The 18,081-nt window shown below is 37.1% G+C and overlaps 1 protein-coding gene across 1 annotated transcript; it reads left to right on the top strand.

Annotated features, from left to right (window-relative positions):
• The first annotated feature begins 1,932 nt into the window (after nt 1–1,932).
• On the top strand, nt 1,933–16,753 carry Adamdec1 (ADAM like decysin 1). Its single transcript, XM_047550760.1, has 14 exons — nt 1,933–2,036; nt 4,343–4,461; nt 5,352–5,428; nt 6,161–6,239; nt 7,773–7,849; nt 9,013–9,199; nt 9,372–9,434; nt 10,181–10,252; nt 10,544–10,713; nt 11,064–11,145; nt 11,837–11,967; nt 12,789–12,966; nt 14,356–14,441; nt 15,694–16,753. The coding sequence occupies exons 1-14, from the start codon at nt 1,988–1,990 to the stop codon at nt 15,698–15,700; spliced, it is 1,377 nt and encodes a 458-aa protein (XP_047406716.1). The 5' UTR covers nt 1,933–1,987; the 3' UTR covers nt 15,701–16,753.
• The last annotated feature ends 1,328 nt before the right edge of the window (nt 16,754–18,081 follow it).

Genomic DNA, 18,081 nt, shown 5'->3' with positions numbered 1-18,081 from the left:
ATGTAGTTGTAACTTAATATAAACTTAAATTTAGCATGACTCCAATAAATGTTTAACTAACCTAGCAAATAATCCTAGTTGTATCATTGGTAAACAAAAATTAATATCCATTACCAAGACTGAAATCAGAATGATCAACAGTGATAGTTACCAAACATGGGTTAAATAATATCTTCAAAGTTCAGAGAGACTCGTTATCCTAAAACTCCCAACTAAGCTACCATTAAAGAATAAAATGAAGAAATACACTCTCAGAAAAATTGTTAAAAACCGTAAAGGTAGCTACTCCAAAAAACTTTAATTTACTAAAATTTTAATTAACAAAATATATAAAAATAATTTAGCATATTATTAAAGAATATGTTTCACAAAGAAGAAAGTCTAATTTTTTAAAAAGGATGCTACATGAACCGTTGAACAAAGAAGTTGGGAAATATGTGATTTCCAGAAGCCTGGTCAGTATAAAATATACAAAAAAAAATGATGATTTACATGGGGGTGAAAAATCATGGTCAATATAAAAACATTTCACAACCACAGGAAAGTGGTAGAGAATGGGGTGCTTATAAGTACAGAACAGTTCCAGGCTCTCTTTTTAAATATTTGATGTTAAATATACTAATTAATATTATACTTTCCTAAAATGTTAATGGCAACTGGAAAAGGATATAAGTGGAATGTCTATCTTTCAGATAAGCAAAAGAAATTTAAGAATAAAGAGAAAAAGCTATTACTTCAAAGGAAGGCAGAAGAACAAAAGCACAATAAAGAGGACAGTGACATCAAAACTTACAATCGAATGCTAGGAACCTTCCAAATGTACCAGCAAAAAGTATAGTTCAGCAGGTAGTGAACATAGGTTTTCAGACAACTTAAAAATGAAAATTTAATTTGGGATTAACTCTCTGGAAAGCACTGGGTCAATGTATTCCAACAACCTCTAACTGATTTACCATTCTTAACTAGACAACACCACCTGTAGGAATTTGTCCCAGAAATCAAAGAAATACACACAACCACACATAACCTATGCACACAGTGCAATAAAATATTGCATTAAAAAAATCAATATTTAATATGACAAATTTTCTTATGTTAAAGTACTATGCCAAAAACATCAGGTTGCTAAACCCTTTGTATAATAAGATTAATTTTCCTTTGTTTCTTTTCTTTTAATTATTGCATAAAAATAGATGAAAATTAATTGTCAAAATGGTAACAAGTCATTTCTTGATGTAGGACCAATGGATGATAAGCATTTTTCCCTCAATATATTTTTGTCTATCTATGACTATGCAAATATTATTTTTCTGAGATAAAACTCACAGTATGCCTGAGACATACTTCCTAAGCAGTATATAGGATGATTGATGCTGACATTTCCAAAATAATTTACTTTTGCACATTTGTTTATAGTTCCATGTAGTGCACATGCATGTGTGTATGTATAATGTAAGATGAGATTTTTGTAAGAAACTTAGAGTAGTTGTACTACCAGTATCTCTTTTTTACATTAAGAAAAATGAGAATCAGAGAGATTTACAATATCCTGGCTGCAAGACTTTGCTAGGTGCTTGCATTTTAGATTCTCAGTTCTTTGTGCCAATCTTTTGAAATGTATACAGAATATTGATACATTTTCTGTATTTGTAGATGTGTGAATAAGTGTGTAACTGTTCTCTTGGGTGCCTCCCTCTCGGTATGCCTATTTCCATCATTCCAAGAGGACCCAAGGCTAGCTGCTATCCAGATGCGTGTGCTTAATGAGCAAGAGCCCCAGACATAAATACCTCTCAAAAAGAGGAACATTCTCAAGATCTGACAGTGTTTCTTGGCAATTTCCCAACACAGTGAGGAAACATTCCTCATTCTCAGGAGAAAAGTTCTGCGTCTTATTTTCTTTCTCAGATTATAAAGAGAACCAGAGGAAGATAAACAGACAGTTGAGGAGGCCACATTTTGTCCTCAGCTACCTGTGATAGCCAGCATGTCTCAGGTCCTGCTTTCTATACTCTGGCTCATGGTTCAAACACAAGGTAAGCACAATTATATTGACATCTTATATAAAATCATAATTATTTGATGAATGTTTAAAGTACCCTTGATATGTTCTCATGATTCAAAGATCAATACTGTTTTTGTTTTAGTATACTTCCTACCTCTTTCTTTACAAAAGCAAACTGCATCTATATATGTATTTTAAAATAACTTTTTGGGTAAAGATGTTTTAAATTACTATATATACATATATAGTAAACATATATTCTAAACATATTCAAAACATATATTCTAAATCTTATCAAATTTTGTCAAATTATTAAATATTTTGGTAAATGAAATTCATGTTTGCACAATATGTTCTAAGCTATAAGAAGCAAAAATTTACTTCTTTCTCTGTTTATATCTTTATACTAGTAAACAAATTTTATTAATATCTTCATGAATCAAGGCTGTTTTTTGGCATTTTCTGGAAATTTTCACAAGAAACGTTCTCAAAAGTAGAACAACAAGTCAAAAGGATCAGTTTCAGAGATAAAACTCTCTCTTTGAGGTTAATTATTGACAGAGCAGCTGACTTGGTGGCCATTATATACAACCTTACTATGCCACATACAAATGAAGCTCACTTTGCCATTGATCATTATTTCACTAATGGTTATGTGACGATCATGTCGAAAGTCAAGTGCTGAAAACCTGCACATTTCCACATATAAACACATTTGATGCAAATCTCACCCTGGAAGAGTTAAAGGACCTACTAAGGACTTCTACAAGCTCACCACAAAATTATCACTTGCTTAATGGTGCTCTGAAAGGCTACTTGCACAGGGCTAGCCCCATAAGAAATAGCTGATATTCCAGATGTGTTTCTCACATTGCTCAGCTGTAAACACAAAGAAAAGATCAAATCCAATCATTATTAAACTAATAATTATACTACACATTCATACAGATCATTGAAGATTTTTCAAGTTCGTTTAGTCGTGCTAGAAACTTGGTGTTCCTAGTTGACAATGAGTTTATATTTTGCTTAATAACTTAGCAAGAATGTTCTGAAATGGTGTCACTCGCTGAATAATTCTGCTAATTCCGTCATTCTTTTTTGTTATTGTTTCACTGCTGATTGAACCCAGGGCCTCATAAAAGCTTTGTTCTACACCACTGAGCTCTAACCCAGTCTTCATTTTATTTTCTCCTTTTAGCACATAACCAACTATTCTCAGGAAAGCATCATGGCAGATAATTGGGAGTTATCTAGAAGGGAATTCTTCCTTTACTGTTCCCTCCAGGGAACAGGGAACGTGTTCCTCCACATCAGCCAGGTGTAGCTTGCTTGGTGTCCCTAAGTCACACCTGCTATCACAGGGGGAGAGAATCTGGCTTTGAACCCAGACACTAATGTGTGAAAATGTGAGCATTAGAAAATAAGACTGACTTGATATGAATGACTGAATAATCAAAAGGTACAGAAAAGGTACACAAGGTGTACTGCCATTTCCCCAACACGGTGCTAAATGATTTTATGCATTTTATCTCACTCAAGTTTTATGAAAATCTCTTAGATAAGAAGTGATAAGAAGACAAAGTGAGGTCATTTATTTAGAGTACAAGACAGCATCTTTTGGCTCCAATATGAGGGTTTTTCCTACTGTTTGTAAACAATGGGAAATTATGTGGTGTAAATTGGAGTCCATCAAGGAGGAGCCTTTGTTTATAAACAATGTTGCTACTTGCTCTTTGGGACTTTCAAATTCCTCCAACAGCACGCTCTACAAAACCCTTATTTCCTGCAGAATCTGCAGTCTTGAGAGGAAATGCTAATGAGGCAAAGAGCATCATGGTTTATTGTCACCCAGGGAGTAAAATCACTGCTGCTAGAGTCCCTCCTAAGAATCAGGTTCTACCTGCCAAAGAAAAATTTGATTTTTGGAGTAAGTACTCAGGCATTAAACTGCTGTGAGACAGAGACATAGAAAAGGAAAAGCGGAGGTCCCTGAGAACTTTGGAAGGAAAAAGATATCACAGTTTTGAAGGGGATTCTAGAGGAAGAAGGGACTGAATTACAAGAGGCAGCAGCAGTCTTCCTGGCTCACAGCCTGTTTGTTATTAGTCCAAGACTGACTTTCCTGGTCATGTGGTCCAAGGAATTCTCCTCGTATTTAGATTTTCTTAGAGTTGGGGCGGGGGACTCTATAATCAAAGCTGAAACAAGAGAATCAACTTGTTCTTCATGTTGGCGCTCCGGTCCTCCCTGTCCTTTCAACAAGCCAACCAACCAAATCAAAAGAAAACAGAATACAAAGCTTTCAGTTTCTTAAATCAATGTTCTCTCTTTCTCTAGCCACGGTCATAAAGCAAACTCCTGGAATAACCCTCCATGAGCTAGTTTATCCCAAACTACTACACATTTCACACAAAGGAAGGATGGAAAACAACCACGCCGAGAGGCGAGGCAAAGAGGTAAGTGGTGTGAAGGACTGGTGGATCGCACAGTCACCCAGGGAGACCAGGAAAGAGCCTTTCACCAGGAGAAGTGACATCACAGTTCACTCCAGCTGTTCTGGCTTCAAGTCCACACATCCAGCTGCCCTTGTCCAGGACACAGCATCTGACTTCCAGCCTTTACAGTTGAGCCGCAAGAGTTAACTGCCTCACTTGATAGAAAAGGATAAAGATGCCTGAACTGTTCTGCAAATTCATAGGGGAAAAAGAAAAGATCCTCAGAAGGGCAGTCATTTCTAGAAAGAGATGTCACTTCTGAGACTCTCCAACCTCACCACCTCCCCATTTCCCAGTGGCTCCCCTTTTTCTCAGACATTTTGTCTATATTGGATAATTTAACTTTATCTCAATAGTTTGTAGTGTTATCATTTTACTTATTAAAGTTATGAACTCTTTGACTATTACATTCTTGCAAATTTTCCCCTCATTTTGTAATTTTCATCCTATTTATTTTTTTTTTTTTTTAGCATTTGATTAGTTACCTTTAGTATGTTTGGATTGATTTTGAAGTAAACATGCATGCCTTATTAGCATCTTATTGGTGATCTATTACGGTACACAGGAGAGCCTACTGTACATTAGTGAAAACAAAAAGATCCTATCTCACATATTAGGGCTAGTTTCATTGGTAAGTTTGACTGCCATATAACTAAACTTTCAGGCAATCTGCCTTAATATGCAAGTTGTGTTGTATTTTAGGTATTTTGAAGGCATAAAAGAACTACATTTAGCCTCTATATATTTATGATTGTTCTCTTGACATAGACTGTATATATCACTTATATTATTTTTTAAGTAGACTCAGAAATACAAATTATATGAAATGTTTATACATTAAATATTTTCAGGACATAAATGCACCTGAAGTTCAGTATCAGATTATCTTAAATGGAGAAGAAATCATCCTTCACCTGCAAAAAACCAAGTAAGTTGTACTTCCAGACGGTCAAATCACTGGATCATATTACGAGAATGTGGGGAACAAGTCTTGCGGGTGGAAATGGAAGACATGCAGCATGTTGAGCTTTAGATGATATTAATTTGGATTAATGTTATCTAGGAGGGTCGATACTTTCTTAGAAAATGATATGCAAAGGATAAAAGAGCTACACATATAAATGACTTCTTCTTGAAATTTTCCGAAATGTACTGAAAATCTTTTCTGCTCAGGTCAGCTCCAACCTTTGATGTGACTTGTCATTACTTTTGTAAAAAAGTTATGTCCGAGTCTGAATCAGGGTGCACACACTTGAGATAGATTCCAGGAGATGGGGCTCCCTCAACTTCTATAGCAGTAAGTGAAGTTCTTCAGGGAAGCAGTGGTTCTTTACCCACACTTGTGACCCAGAACCCTGTAGAAATTCCTAATGGCTGTGTCCTTGGTGAAAAAAAAAAAATCCTAAACTGACCCATTTAAGGTAAAGAATCTGTAGCTGAGAAGCAGTTTGAGGGCATTTCTCCCCTTAGATTTATTAGATGTAACTAATGCTCTGATTGGCTTCAGCAGCAGAGTTCCAATGTTGGAAAAGGACCAATGGTCAAAGGTCAATGATTTCTTATCAGAGACATCATTATTCCCTTAGTGTTGAAGATTATGTCAGCTAAATCACCTTTGTTACCATGCTGAGTGTGTCATGCAGCTTTCTGCTCCCTAAAGGCATCTCCTGGGGCCGGACTACTCAGAAACATACTACTCCTCTGCAGGCGAGGAAATCACCAGGAGCTCTCAGAGCATGGTAAGGTCTGCTGCTTCCTGGGACTCTCCCTGGGATCTGCCCCTGGCTTGGAAAACGCATACGTCCATGGTCCATGGATAACTCTTTTTAAAAAAAAAATCAAATGATGTAAAATCAAGATGCTCATCTGTGACCTGTGAGACAATAGGTGGAAAAATCACAGTCACTTTTTAGATGGTAGTAGTAATAAGAGGTTTCTATATTTTATTTTTAGGAGCAACCACAAGTCCACTTGTCCCTAGATCAATTTAACTGTAGGATAGAAATAGTCTCTCATTTAGGTAATTGAATCCTTGAGTCACTGTTTACTATTTCCTGAAGATACATTCATTTATTCTAGGGTCAGCGATGGAATATCAATTATTGAATTAATATGCTTATATCTAGTTAAAATACCATCCTACATACCAGTGCTAGGGTCCAGCTCAGACATAGAAATCCACTATATAGAGAATCAGAGAAGAGCAGAAAGAACATACAAAGGTTCTTTCCAGAAGTACTGAAAACTGAGAGAGTTTCTCAGAGCCATGGCACCCTAAACACGTGTCTCTGTAAAGAAAAAAACAAGCAAAAAGAACCCCCAAAATCAGATGAGACATTTGTGATCAAAAGGCTCTTTGTTTCCTTCTTTAATCAAAGCTCTCATTTCATGGATATCTGGATGTTTGCTAACATTTGTTCTCATAAGGGAGTATCTGAAAAATCATCCATACTCAAATATTAATGACTGAGGATATGTTAATGTAGTACATTTTCTGTCTTCTATCAGAAAACATTGACAATGGTTTCTTCCAAAGGATGGACACACACACACACACACACACACACACACACACACGGAATTTCAGACTGTGCAAAAAGACCATTTATTTTGAACCACAGATTATTCATTAGCTAACAAAAATCACTCCATGTTAAGTGGCCCCCTACTTGACTGATGTGAACCATCAATCATGTGAATTTCTCATTGAAGACAAATGTTCTGGAGTTTGAAGTCTGTTAAAGGAATTCCACTAAAAGACCAATTAAAGTTGCTGAATTAAACCAGTCGGTTTGAGGATCTCAAGATGGTGGCGCGACCTCTTGAGGATTCCAATGTCTTGAAAACAATATGCCTTGTCTTGCTAACAGGTTGATGCACAGTGTCTTTGGGGACTCAACACAGGGAAACCATTTCCTAAGGACCCATGACCTGAGAGCCTACCAGCAGTACCATTATTTCCCCCACCCAGGGGATTGACCACTTAGGGGCAACATTCACTTTCATCATGAATCCACTTAAGTGCAATCTCCTCAAATTTGCCTTAGTGCAAATTAGTGTCAGAAAAACATCTCAGACACCAAATATGGAGAGTTTCCAGGGTCGGTTGTGGAGCAATTCAGAAAATTTCTGATGTTCTCATTGTTTTTGTTTCTGGGAACTGCTACTTGTACTTTCCCACATATTCAAGATGGCGGCTGTCCCCATCGCTATGGTTCATGAACTTTCTTCATTTATGTCTATATCTAAAGCATATGTCTTTTCCACTCCAGAAACACTGTTACTATGAAGGTCACATCCTCAATGAAAAGGATTCCGTTGCCAGCATTAGTACCTGTGATGGGTTGAGGTGAGAAGCACATTACAAATATTAAATTTTAAGTAACATTTTTGTTATACAGAATTGAGTCTTCCTGGACATTATGTCTTCTTTTCTATTTTGGTGACTTATTTTCTTCATCACTAATTGCTGAATATATGTGGTTGAAGTGAAAAATGAACAACACACTTATAATTGTTTCATAACTGATGCTCTAGAAGTCAGGCCCAGCTCTGTTTAAGCAAGAGACCTACACTCTGGACCTTGGTGATATCTGGGTCCACTTCCAAGTTCATCTAAACTCTGCAGCAATCTTGTCTTCTTTCTTTAAGATTCTAACCTGCAATTTTCTCTGCTAAACTTAATTTTTTTAAAGCATATGCATCTGTATTTCTGTCTGCACTAGTAATTCTTGCCAATTAGGAAAAATACAGAGTAAGAAAAAGCACAAATAAGAAAACAGTAGCTACTGCAAAATTTTACCTCTGAATGATCACTATTACTAACATTTTTCATTTCTGTAGCTTTTTATGCATATGGACAAGAATACCTTTCACACGATTGAGATGAATAAAACACATAATTGCTTTACCAATATGGTTCATACTTAACCTGTTTTTCCCATATCATAAATATTTTCATAAATACATTTTCATGACTTTTGCGTTGGGTTTATAATATTACACAACATGGACTCACTTTCTCTTTCTGAACTAATTGGCTTTCTAGAAAGAAATTCTTTAAGCTACTGCTAATCCCAATATGTTACTCTGGCTGGTCTACAAATCCTCTTTCTCCCCTCTGGGGCTCTTGGTTTCTAAACATTCCTTTACTCCATTCCCCATTATATTCCTTTACTCCATTCCCTATTATATTTCTCTATCAAGAAATAATTGTTAAATGAATAAACAAACTATGGAAAAATATTTATTGAGCTCATGGTGTAAATTCCAAATTCTTTGAACTAGCTTCATTTTAGTAATTCTTCAGACTTTTCTGTGTAAATAGCATAGGCTTCATTTAAATATGAACAAATGCTGATTACAATTTAAATTAACAAAAGTTAGCTGAAAGATGTGTGGCTGATAACTGTGTGTGTGGAATTCAGATGGGGGAGAGGTATCCATGCGTACTGAGCAGTGTATGTGACTGCATGTGAGGAGATTCTGAAATACGGTCTCTGTGCCTCACAGGGGATACTTCACCCACCACGGTCAAAGATACCTGATCAAACCTCAGAGGAGCACAGACCAGAGAGAACATGCCGTTTTTACATACAACCAGGAAGAATTAGACACAGCAAATCACACCTGTGGCACAAGAACTATTGGCAGGAGACAAGGCCATATTCGAACTTCTCGGTCCCTCAAAAGCCCAGGGGTGAGTATTTTCTGCCAGTCGATTGTCTCAGCTGTCATGTGTGATGTACTGGCATGCTGTCATTTGTTACTTATCCTTCATTGCTTTCCAAGATAAGAAATGTGTGATGTAAGCGTTCGAATCTTGTAGGATAAAGATAATGATTGACCATGTTCTTTTGTTCTTTGTAAAGCAAGAAGACATTCTTCAGGCACAGAAGTTCATCAATCTCTTTTTGGTGCTGGATAATGCCTTTGTGAGTATGAAATGTTGTGGCTCTTGGACACCATGCTCCACCGTAAGCTTAGCTATTAAGCAAAAGTCTCGCATTTCTGCTAACAGTGCCTGATACGCACCTGGTCTTCTTGGCTTCCCTACCTGCCTTGTCAGCAGTAGGTTTGAATCACCTTCCCCTTTAATACACCTGACCACAGATCCTTAATACCATGGAACTCCTGGCCATCAACCACAAAAACAAAAATAACATAAAATATAGGTTATTAAAAGATTAAATGAAGGTAATTTAAGTAATTTAGATTAATGTACTTTAATCTATTAATATAACATATAAATCTGTTTAATATAGCCTATAAATATAAATTAGATACAAAACTACACATAACTTACAAATTTTACTTATATAGAGGAAAAAATACTGGGATTACATTTTTACCTAGTAAATATTGCTTCATGTTCAAATTTTAATTAATATTGAATTGGTTTCAAAACATTTTAAGTTATTAATTTGACACATTCTACTTAAAGATGAACAACACTGCAATTTCCTGAATGCCTCATTTTCATCTTATCCCCAAACTCTCACATTTGAGAGAGAATTTCTTGAAACAGCCCTATGTAAGATTGTCCTAAGTAGCCATGATGTGAATACTTGTCAATTATGTTAAAACAGGTAATTTTTCCATAAATGTGAGACCCTGTCCCCCATCAGTCACTTCACTTTAATTTGCTTTTCAATTGTACCTTGTGCTTTGCATTTTGCAGTATAAGATGTACCAGGGGAATCTGACTGTGATGAGGAGCTTTGTGTTCGACGTGCTCAACCTACTCAATGTGGTAAGACACCTGCCATGTAAGCTTGTGTTTCCACGTTTGGGCCTGGGGCTTTGGCAACTGCATATAAGCAATCAGGCGAGTCACAGTGCTTTAAGGGCAGCAGTTTGGGGACATTTTAGCAAAGGAACAGCCCACATCGAGGTAAAATCGCACACGCTGCAGCAAAGGCAACTTTTCGTGTTTCTCTTTAAAAATTGAAAATCCATCAATCATGGTGCATCTCTTGATCCATCGTGTGTGGTCAGCAAAAGCTCTGAAACACTAAAGGAATCCGAACTGTTCTTTCCACAGATTTATAATACTATCGATGTCCGTGTGGCCTTGGTTGGTATGGAGGTCTGGTCAGATGCTGATAAGATAAAGGTGGTCCCCGACATAGGCACCACCTTCAACAGCTTCCTGCGGTGGCATCGTTCTACCCTGGGCAAGAAGAAGATCCACGACCACGCGCAGCTTCTCAGGTGAGCGCGTGCTGGCCAGGGCAGGTGAACATGGGCAGAGTGAATAGTCATCCCCAAGGTGTCGTGGCAGAGATTCGTGCTCACTCATATTTCCCCCATCAGTTGTGAGAAGTCCTGACATCCTGCCATTAGCAATTCACCTGTGAGATTCCGGAGGCCCCCGTGCAATGGATACGTGGGCTCTTGGCTGTGAGATGATCATGCTTGGCCATTATACAGATCTGGGATAGTACAAGCTGCACTGAGGCCCTTAAAAAGGCTAGGCAACCAGGGAAATCTATAACCTCAGTAACAAAAGCTCGTGGTTACCAAAAGCAGGCTGTGACGGTGTTTCTGTGCCTTTCACACAGTGGAATCGGCTTCAACAACGGTCGCGTGGGGATGGCGGCCTCCAACTCCCTGTGCTCCTCATCTTCAGTTGCCGTTATTGAGGTTTGTAAACTTACACCAAGGTTCCCTGTGGTTCTGTATCTCTGTGAAGATGCCTAGGATGCTTTGCTCAAAGTAGGCACAGGGAACATTTGCTGAACCAATCAGCACAAGTAGAACAGAAACTCCTGGTGTATCGTTGCCCTGAAGAGTCCCTGGATTATGAAACATCAGTCCTGACGGAGGGGGTCACGCTGACGTTGGTGTTAAGGGATACAGCAGGAATGTTGAGACGGAAATGGGAGCCAGGTGCCCTTTGTGGCCAGAGATTACTCTAAATTAGTCATTTGGTATCTGTGACCAAAGAGGACATCCAGGGAAGGAAGGTGCATGCAGGTATCCTGTGGCCAAGCCTGCCTGTGACGTCTTCATGGTAACAGTTTTTATAGAACTTTGAGTCCAATTAGGACACCTATTTTGACTTTCTGTGGACAATGTAATTACTTTGATAACTGATTACTAAGAACTTACACAAACACTAATGGAGTACTGACTGACACAGTGACAGGATTCGTAGGATCCAACCATTTCAGGTTCGTTCAGCCTTAGGCAGCGGGCAATGGTGGGAGAGGGGTTTGATGACAATCTTTTCCATCCCTCAAGCTATTCTTTTAAGTGCTGCATATTGACAACAATTGAGAAAAAAGTAGTTAAAATAAGAAGTGACAGATGTTTCTATTTTTTTTTTCCCCAGGCTAAAAGAAAAACTAATGTCGCTCTTGTAGGAGTAATGTCACATGAGCTAGGCCATGTTCTCGGCATGCCTGATATTCCGTACACCACCAAGTGCCCCTCTGGCAGCTGTGTGATGTGTCAATATCTGAGGTAAGATCATGTCACCCTAAAGTCAAATTTTTTTTTCCAAATCTTGAAGAATTCATATGCACTCTGCATGTGTTAGATGGGTATTTTTTTCCCCCAAAGGCTCCGTATCCTGTTAATTCAAACTCCAGTCTCTTTAGGCACAATATCACATCTCATTCCTTAAGATTTCTACATATACAAAGATAAAGCATCTAATTATGGTGACTGCATTATTTTAACTTAAAATTACTTTAACTTAAAGTAATCCCATAGCTTCTGAAAACATTAGCCTAACCAAGATGATAACTGTACCTGTATATAGACAGATCATCAATTAATCAATTAATCTAGCAATCCACTTTTGCAACATTTGTGAATTACTTATTAAGGCCAGTCACTTTGCAAGGACTTGGGATAGAAAAAAATGAATAAATCATGCCTTGTTCCTGAGATGTTCACAGAGAGGAAGAAATGTGTTGGAATCTTGAAGCCTGCAGATATTTCCTTTCACTGGATCATTGTTAGTATCTCGTACACTCATTCCTCGGCGTGAGATGAGAGGATGGTAACAAAAAGAGAAGTTGCTGTTGTTTAGGAAAGTGCTCAATCCACATGGGAAATTAAATTCTTCTACCTCTTCGTCTGAGTCTCTAGGAAAAAAAATTGCAGTTAGCTCCTCTACCCACCAGATACAATACCATGCAGTCCTTAACAGTTACTAAATTTGCAGTTTCCATTGAGCCAGATAATATAGCTAAATATGTTAGGTTTTCATATTCATATCACAAAAAAAACCACTGCATTGTATATCATGTTACTTCTGAGTATTTTTCTGGTTGCAGTTCAAAATTTCCAAAGGATTTCAGTACATCCTGCCGCTCAAATTTTCAAAAATACCTTTTATCTCAAAAACCAAAGTGCATACTGCAAGCACCTCTACCTAAAAATATAATAACAGAACCTGTGTGTGGGAACCAACTTCTGGAAACGGGAGAAGATTGTGATTGTGGCTCTCCTAAGGTATGAACATACATGGGATCTAAAAAAAAAAATCTGAGAGGTCTACTAGGGTAATTATGTGGTGTCATTTTTTTTTCTTTTCTTTTTTTAATGATCTTTTAGAACTTGATATCAGAGCAAAAAGTTGACTTTGTTTTGCTATTCATTTTAGTTTTCTTTCAAAAGCACTTCAAATCCCAGGCTAAAGTTATGACATTATCATGTGAAGTAGTAAATTACTAACCCTAATATGTTGTCTATGATCTTCACAGACATATTCCCATAAAATCCTGGCTTACTCTCAAGGTCACTGATATTTCCACACTATTAACTATTGTCTTAAAAGAAAGAACTGACTTCAAAGTTTCTCAGGAAGCATTTTCTTCATGTAGTGCTTGCACATTTTGAAAGTTTGTTCTAAACGATTTTTCTTTTTTGCTGGATATGCAATATTTCCTTTTTATTTAGCTTCTACTTTATTACTAATTTTGATGCTCTCTTAATGACTCATCAAACATTTTTAAGTTGACCCTCCATTTTCCTCCAGATAGAGAATCGTGCCCCATACAAACAATGGAAATATGATTTGTACTTTTCAATTCCTAGTCCTTCATATATCTTCCCTGTCTTGAACTGTTTCTTAGAATTGCATAAGAGCACAGAACGTAAGTCCTCCTTGTTCTTCATTTATGGAGTGTTCTTTTACAAGTTGTCACCTAGATTTTCTTCACGGTGACTATGCATGGTGCTGGCTACAGCTTTCCTGTGTGATAGATAACACTTAAGAGATTGAGTAATGGCTGCTGAAGCTTGTCAGCTATTTGCCATTGACCACCGGTTTTCTCCACTCAGTGTCTTAATAGGATGGATTATATTGCCTTTTCTGTGCAGACAGCTGCCCTTGCAGTGAAGAAAACCCACAGTTGTAATGGAGAGTTGTTTCCTTGATAAAATGGGGTTTTATTTTACTAATATCATATTTAAGTTTTTGCATTTATATTCATCGATGAGAATATTTATATTCAGTCTCATTGTCAGAATGTTGTGGGCTAGGTAAAATGAGTTCAGGATTTAATTTTTTTCTCCAATTTCAAACTATTTGAGTAGTGTAGAAATTGTCTCCCTTGAAGATTTCAATTAATGTACATGTAATATCACCCCAACCAAACTGATTTAGGAAATTCTTAGATCATTCTATTTTTGGTTTTTGAAGAGACAGTTTTCATTGTTTCTAATATTTTTTCCTATCATTACTTTTCCATGGTCATTCCCACTGGAAATGGTGTAACAGAGTTGTTTAGTATGAATTGTGAAATTTCGCTTCATTGCCATCTTGTCCCTAAATCCTGTGCACCTGTTCTGTGGGAAGAACACACTGAACCATTGTCCCTGTCTGTGTGTGCTTTGAAGGAATGCACGAACCCCTGTTGTGAGGCCACCACCTGCTACCTGACACCTGGACCTGAGTGTGGGGAAGAGACTCCGAAGCACAACACGTGAGGCCTTCTTCTCCATTGTTCCCAAATATTTTCTTACTTTTATTTCAGGTTTGAGGACGATGCTCCACTGAGCACTATAATACACTAGAACACAACTTATTTTGTAGTTTGAAAATGACTCAATTTTGGAGAGGAAAAATAGGTGTTATAAATACCTAGGACTGTGCAGGTGGGCATCAAGAAAATGAGAAAAGGGACCACTTCGAAGTGAAGTCATGGCTACTGAAGTCTGCACCAGAAACTGTAGGATTTTCTGATGGATGATGATGAGTTTAATACAAGCTAAGATGAGGAGAAGAAAAGTGTGTTTTTTTAAAGACTTGATGGATGAGCACATTTTATTCTTGGTTGAGAGTTCATGGCTCTAATTTGCAAAGTAGGCAGAAAGTCAATAGCATTTGAGAACATGATGTAAGACTTGGCAATTTTATTCCCTTTAAAGTGTCTCAATGAGCCAAAACCCAGATACTCAATTTTGTGTCTTATAGAGTCCAGTTGCTTGGAATTTGGTACTTGGTATTTGCTTCAGTACAAAATATCTCTGAATTCAAAAATGGCAGCAAGAATAATAAAAATCTTAAAGAAGGAAAGATTCAGGATACATTATATAGAAAAAATTACTCCTTTTCCATAATCTCTTTTGAAACTTCAACTGCAGAAAAAAGCATAAAGAAAACAATTGGCTCAAATAACATTGATGACCACTTCCTCAGGAAAGAACCAGCAAGGTCAAAAGACAAAGACTGTCCTTCCTTTATTCACCAAGTTCCTTGAAATATCACCCCTGTGAACTCTAGTGGGTCTGCTCTACAGGGAATTCTGGAAATTGTGCCTGGGTCAGAAACCTGGCATATCAAAAAAGGAGGAGTGGAGCAGAAGAGAGAAACAAAAAAGAAAGAAAGAAAAGAAAATCCACCCAACTCTTTAGTGGTTTGGAATGACAGGTTGACATGTCCCTCATTGTGTAAGATAGGCTGTTTATTACCCTGAAAAATATTTGAAGATGGATTTAAGACAGTTAAATTCTAGCCTTTTAATTCTATCAAGTACTAACTTGAGACTATAAGCCAAGTTACTTAATTTGTTTTCTCACCTGTTAATTGGAGCAAATGATATTATATCTCATTAGGGTTGTCAGTATTATTTAAACTCTAAAACTTTCCATTTTCAAGGTTAAATTATAAAAAAAAATTATAATTTACAATAATGATGGCCTCAAAACTTTTTTCTTTCTTTTTTTTTTAATCAGAGCATGAATCAAAGAGTCTACTTCATTGACAGTTTGCTTTGCCAGGACAAGAATCGAGAACTTTAACCATGCCAGGAATCTTGTATATTTTCACCTTTGTACCTTGATATACGGGCAGTTTCTGAATTCTGGGTTCTCCATTCATAGATTCAATCAACCACAGATGAAAAATATTTGGAAAAAACAGTTGCATCTATACTGAGCATATAGAATGTTGTTCTTGTCGTTATTCCCTGAGCTATACGGTATAAATATAACTATTGACATAGCATCAACGTTCTATGAGGCATGAAAGTAATCTAGAGGTCATTTAAAGTTTATGGGAGGGTTGGGGATATGGCTCAGTTAGTAGAGTGCTTGCCTCCTATGCGCAAGGCCCTGGGTTCAATCCCCAGCACCACAAAAAAAAAAAAAAAAAAAAAAAAAAAGGGAATGCACAGAGAATCTGTGCAGGTCATGTGCAAACACTGTGCCCCTTTTTATAAGGAACTTCAGCACCCATGGATTTTGGTGTCCCTGGAGGTCTTGGGATCAATCCCCAGAGGATTTGCTTTTCTTCTGTGATTCTGCTTTCTGTATGCTTACCCATTCAGTCATCCAATAAATGGATGTACTTAGAGAAGTTGCCTACTTCCATGCATTTCCAAGGACCATGAATCTGTGGCTTCTCTTTGCTCTTTGGAGAGCAAAACAAAATGATCTTTGACCAAAGTACTTCAAAATGTACTACTGAATTATTCAGTCAATACAAAATTGTAAAATTACAAGTGACTTGTACTTAACCTTACTTTCTTTTTATTAGTATAACCTATGAAGAAGCCGTACCACCTGGTGGGTGCAAGTTTCAGTAGCAGAAGGCAGAACAGAGCTCAGGTGTCTTGACACGGCTCAGCATGCACCTTGCTATGTCTTGTCAGTATGATGTTTTGCTACTTCATGTGAAGATTAATTAAACATAAACATTTTCTTATTTTTGTGAAGCATAATCTTTTATGCATCTCTTTAACTATCAAAGTTTAATTGGAGAAGACCACCTTGCTTGCATGTCAATGGAGGGTAGAAGGACGGCTTCATTCATCTATTCATCTCATAAATGATAGAACCAATAAAAATACAGTTTTCTGAGGTTTTTCTGTATGGTCATTTAAAAAGGGGAGATTTTTGTAGGAGTCAAGCCCCTAGTTATTGCCTACCTTAAACAACATTCTGCCTCAATTGCTTAACACAGTGTAGATCTGGGTGGCTGGAGAGGGGTTGGAGTAGGGAAGGCCTTTCCAATTCTGCCTAATCATATGCATGCACTGAAAGCTGGTGGATATTTTGGAGAAAAGATAGCTCTTAATTTTAAGTGTTTTTAAAGTCTAAGTCCTAAGTCCTTACCTAATTAGAAAGTTCTCTCATATGAATTTCAACTTTGTAATGATTCCATATTTGCCATGAAAAGATTCCCCTCCTTTTTTTTTTTTTCCCCAGGAAGCTGAATTAGAGATTTGGGCAATTTTTAAAGTTTGGGCATTATTGATATATCATCAAATAACCAATTTAAATAAAATATTCCCATTGAATTTCTCAGGGGGTCACAAAATTATTCAGGAAAAAAAATGCATTACTAAGATAAAGAATTGAACACTATTTTGAAAGCTTGCAGATGATTGGCATGTTGGTAGCCCAAACATCTGGATGGTTTGCTTTGAAGTTTGGCAGTGTGCATACCATCTAACTCTTACACAGCATGCATTTTAACAACTCACAAGTTTTCGTAGGTATAGTTCTTTTTCCAACCATAGCAAAAGCAAAACACATCTTGCATCTGTTCAGTGCATGAATTTTCAAAGTATTTTAACTTCTTTTATCAAGTTTGATAATGAAATGGATGAGATGTGCATTAATTTATTTTATTGGAGAAAATTTGGAAAGGGGTTAATAAGTGACTTATCTAAGGTTCCATAAGAAAGCTTATGACTAGCATAGAACTCAGATTCACATCCCAAGTTCTCCTGCTGGGTGCCCACCATTTTATCCTGGAATCAGATGGGAGTATCCCCTAAGATGGATGCACCCAGGAGGAACTTTATATATTGAGACTTACCTGTCGTAAAACCCAAAAGAATCCAGGATGATGCTGGAAAGTACACATGAGCTCAAAGCACTGGTGTCCGTGGATAGTGTTCAGTAATTTGCTTTCCAAAGGTAAAATTGAAATTGCTAAACTTGCTCCTTGGCCAAAGTGCCTGATACTAGAAGTTTATTGTTAAAGTGAACAGTACTCAGCCCTATAATATACATGTGAAATCGAAAGTATAATTTAGCAGAAGAAAACTGAGTTCACATAAGGATAAACCAATTTACCCTTCTTTGCTAACCGAAAAGCACATTTTTCAATTACAC

This window comes from Sciurus carolinensis, chromosome 4, assembly GCF_902686445.1.
Source record: "Sciurus carolinensis chromosome 4, mSciCar1.2, whole genome shotgun sequence".
NCBI lineage: Eukaryota > Metazoa > Chordata > Mammalia > Rodentia > Sciuridae > Sciurus > Sciurus carolinensis.
This window is presented reverse-complemented; position numbering and strand designations above follow the sequence as displayed.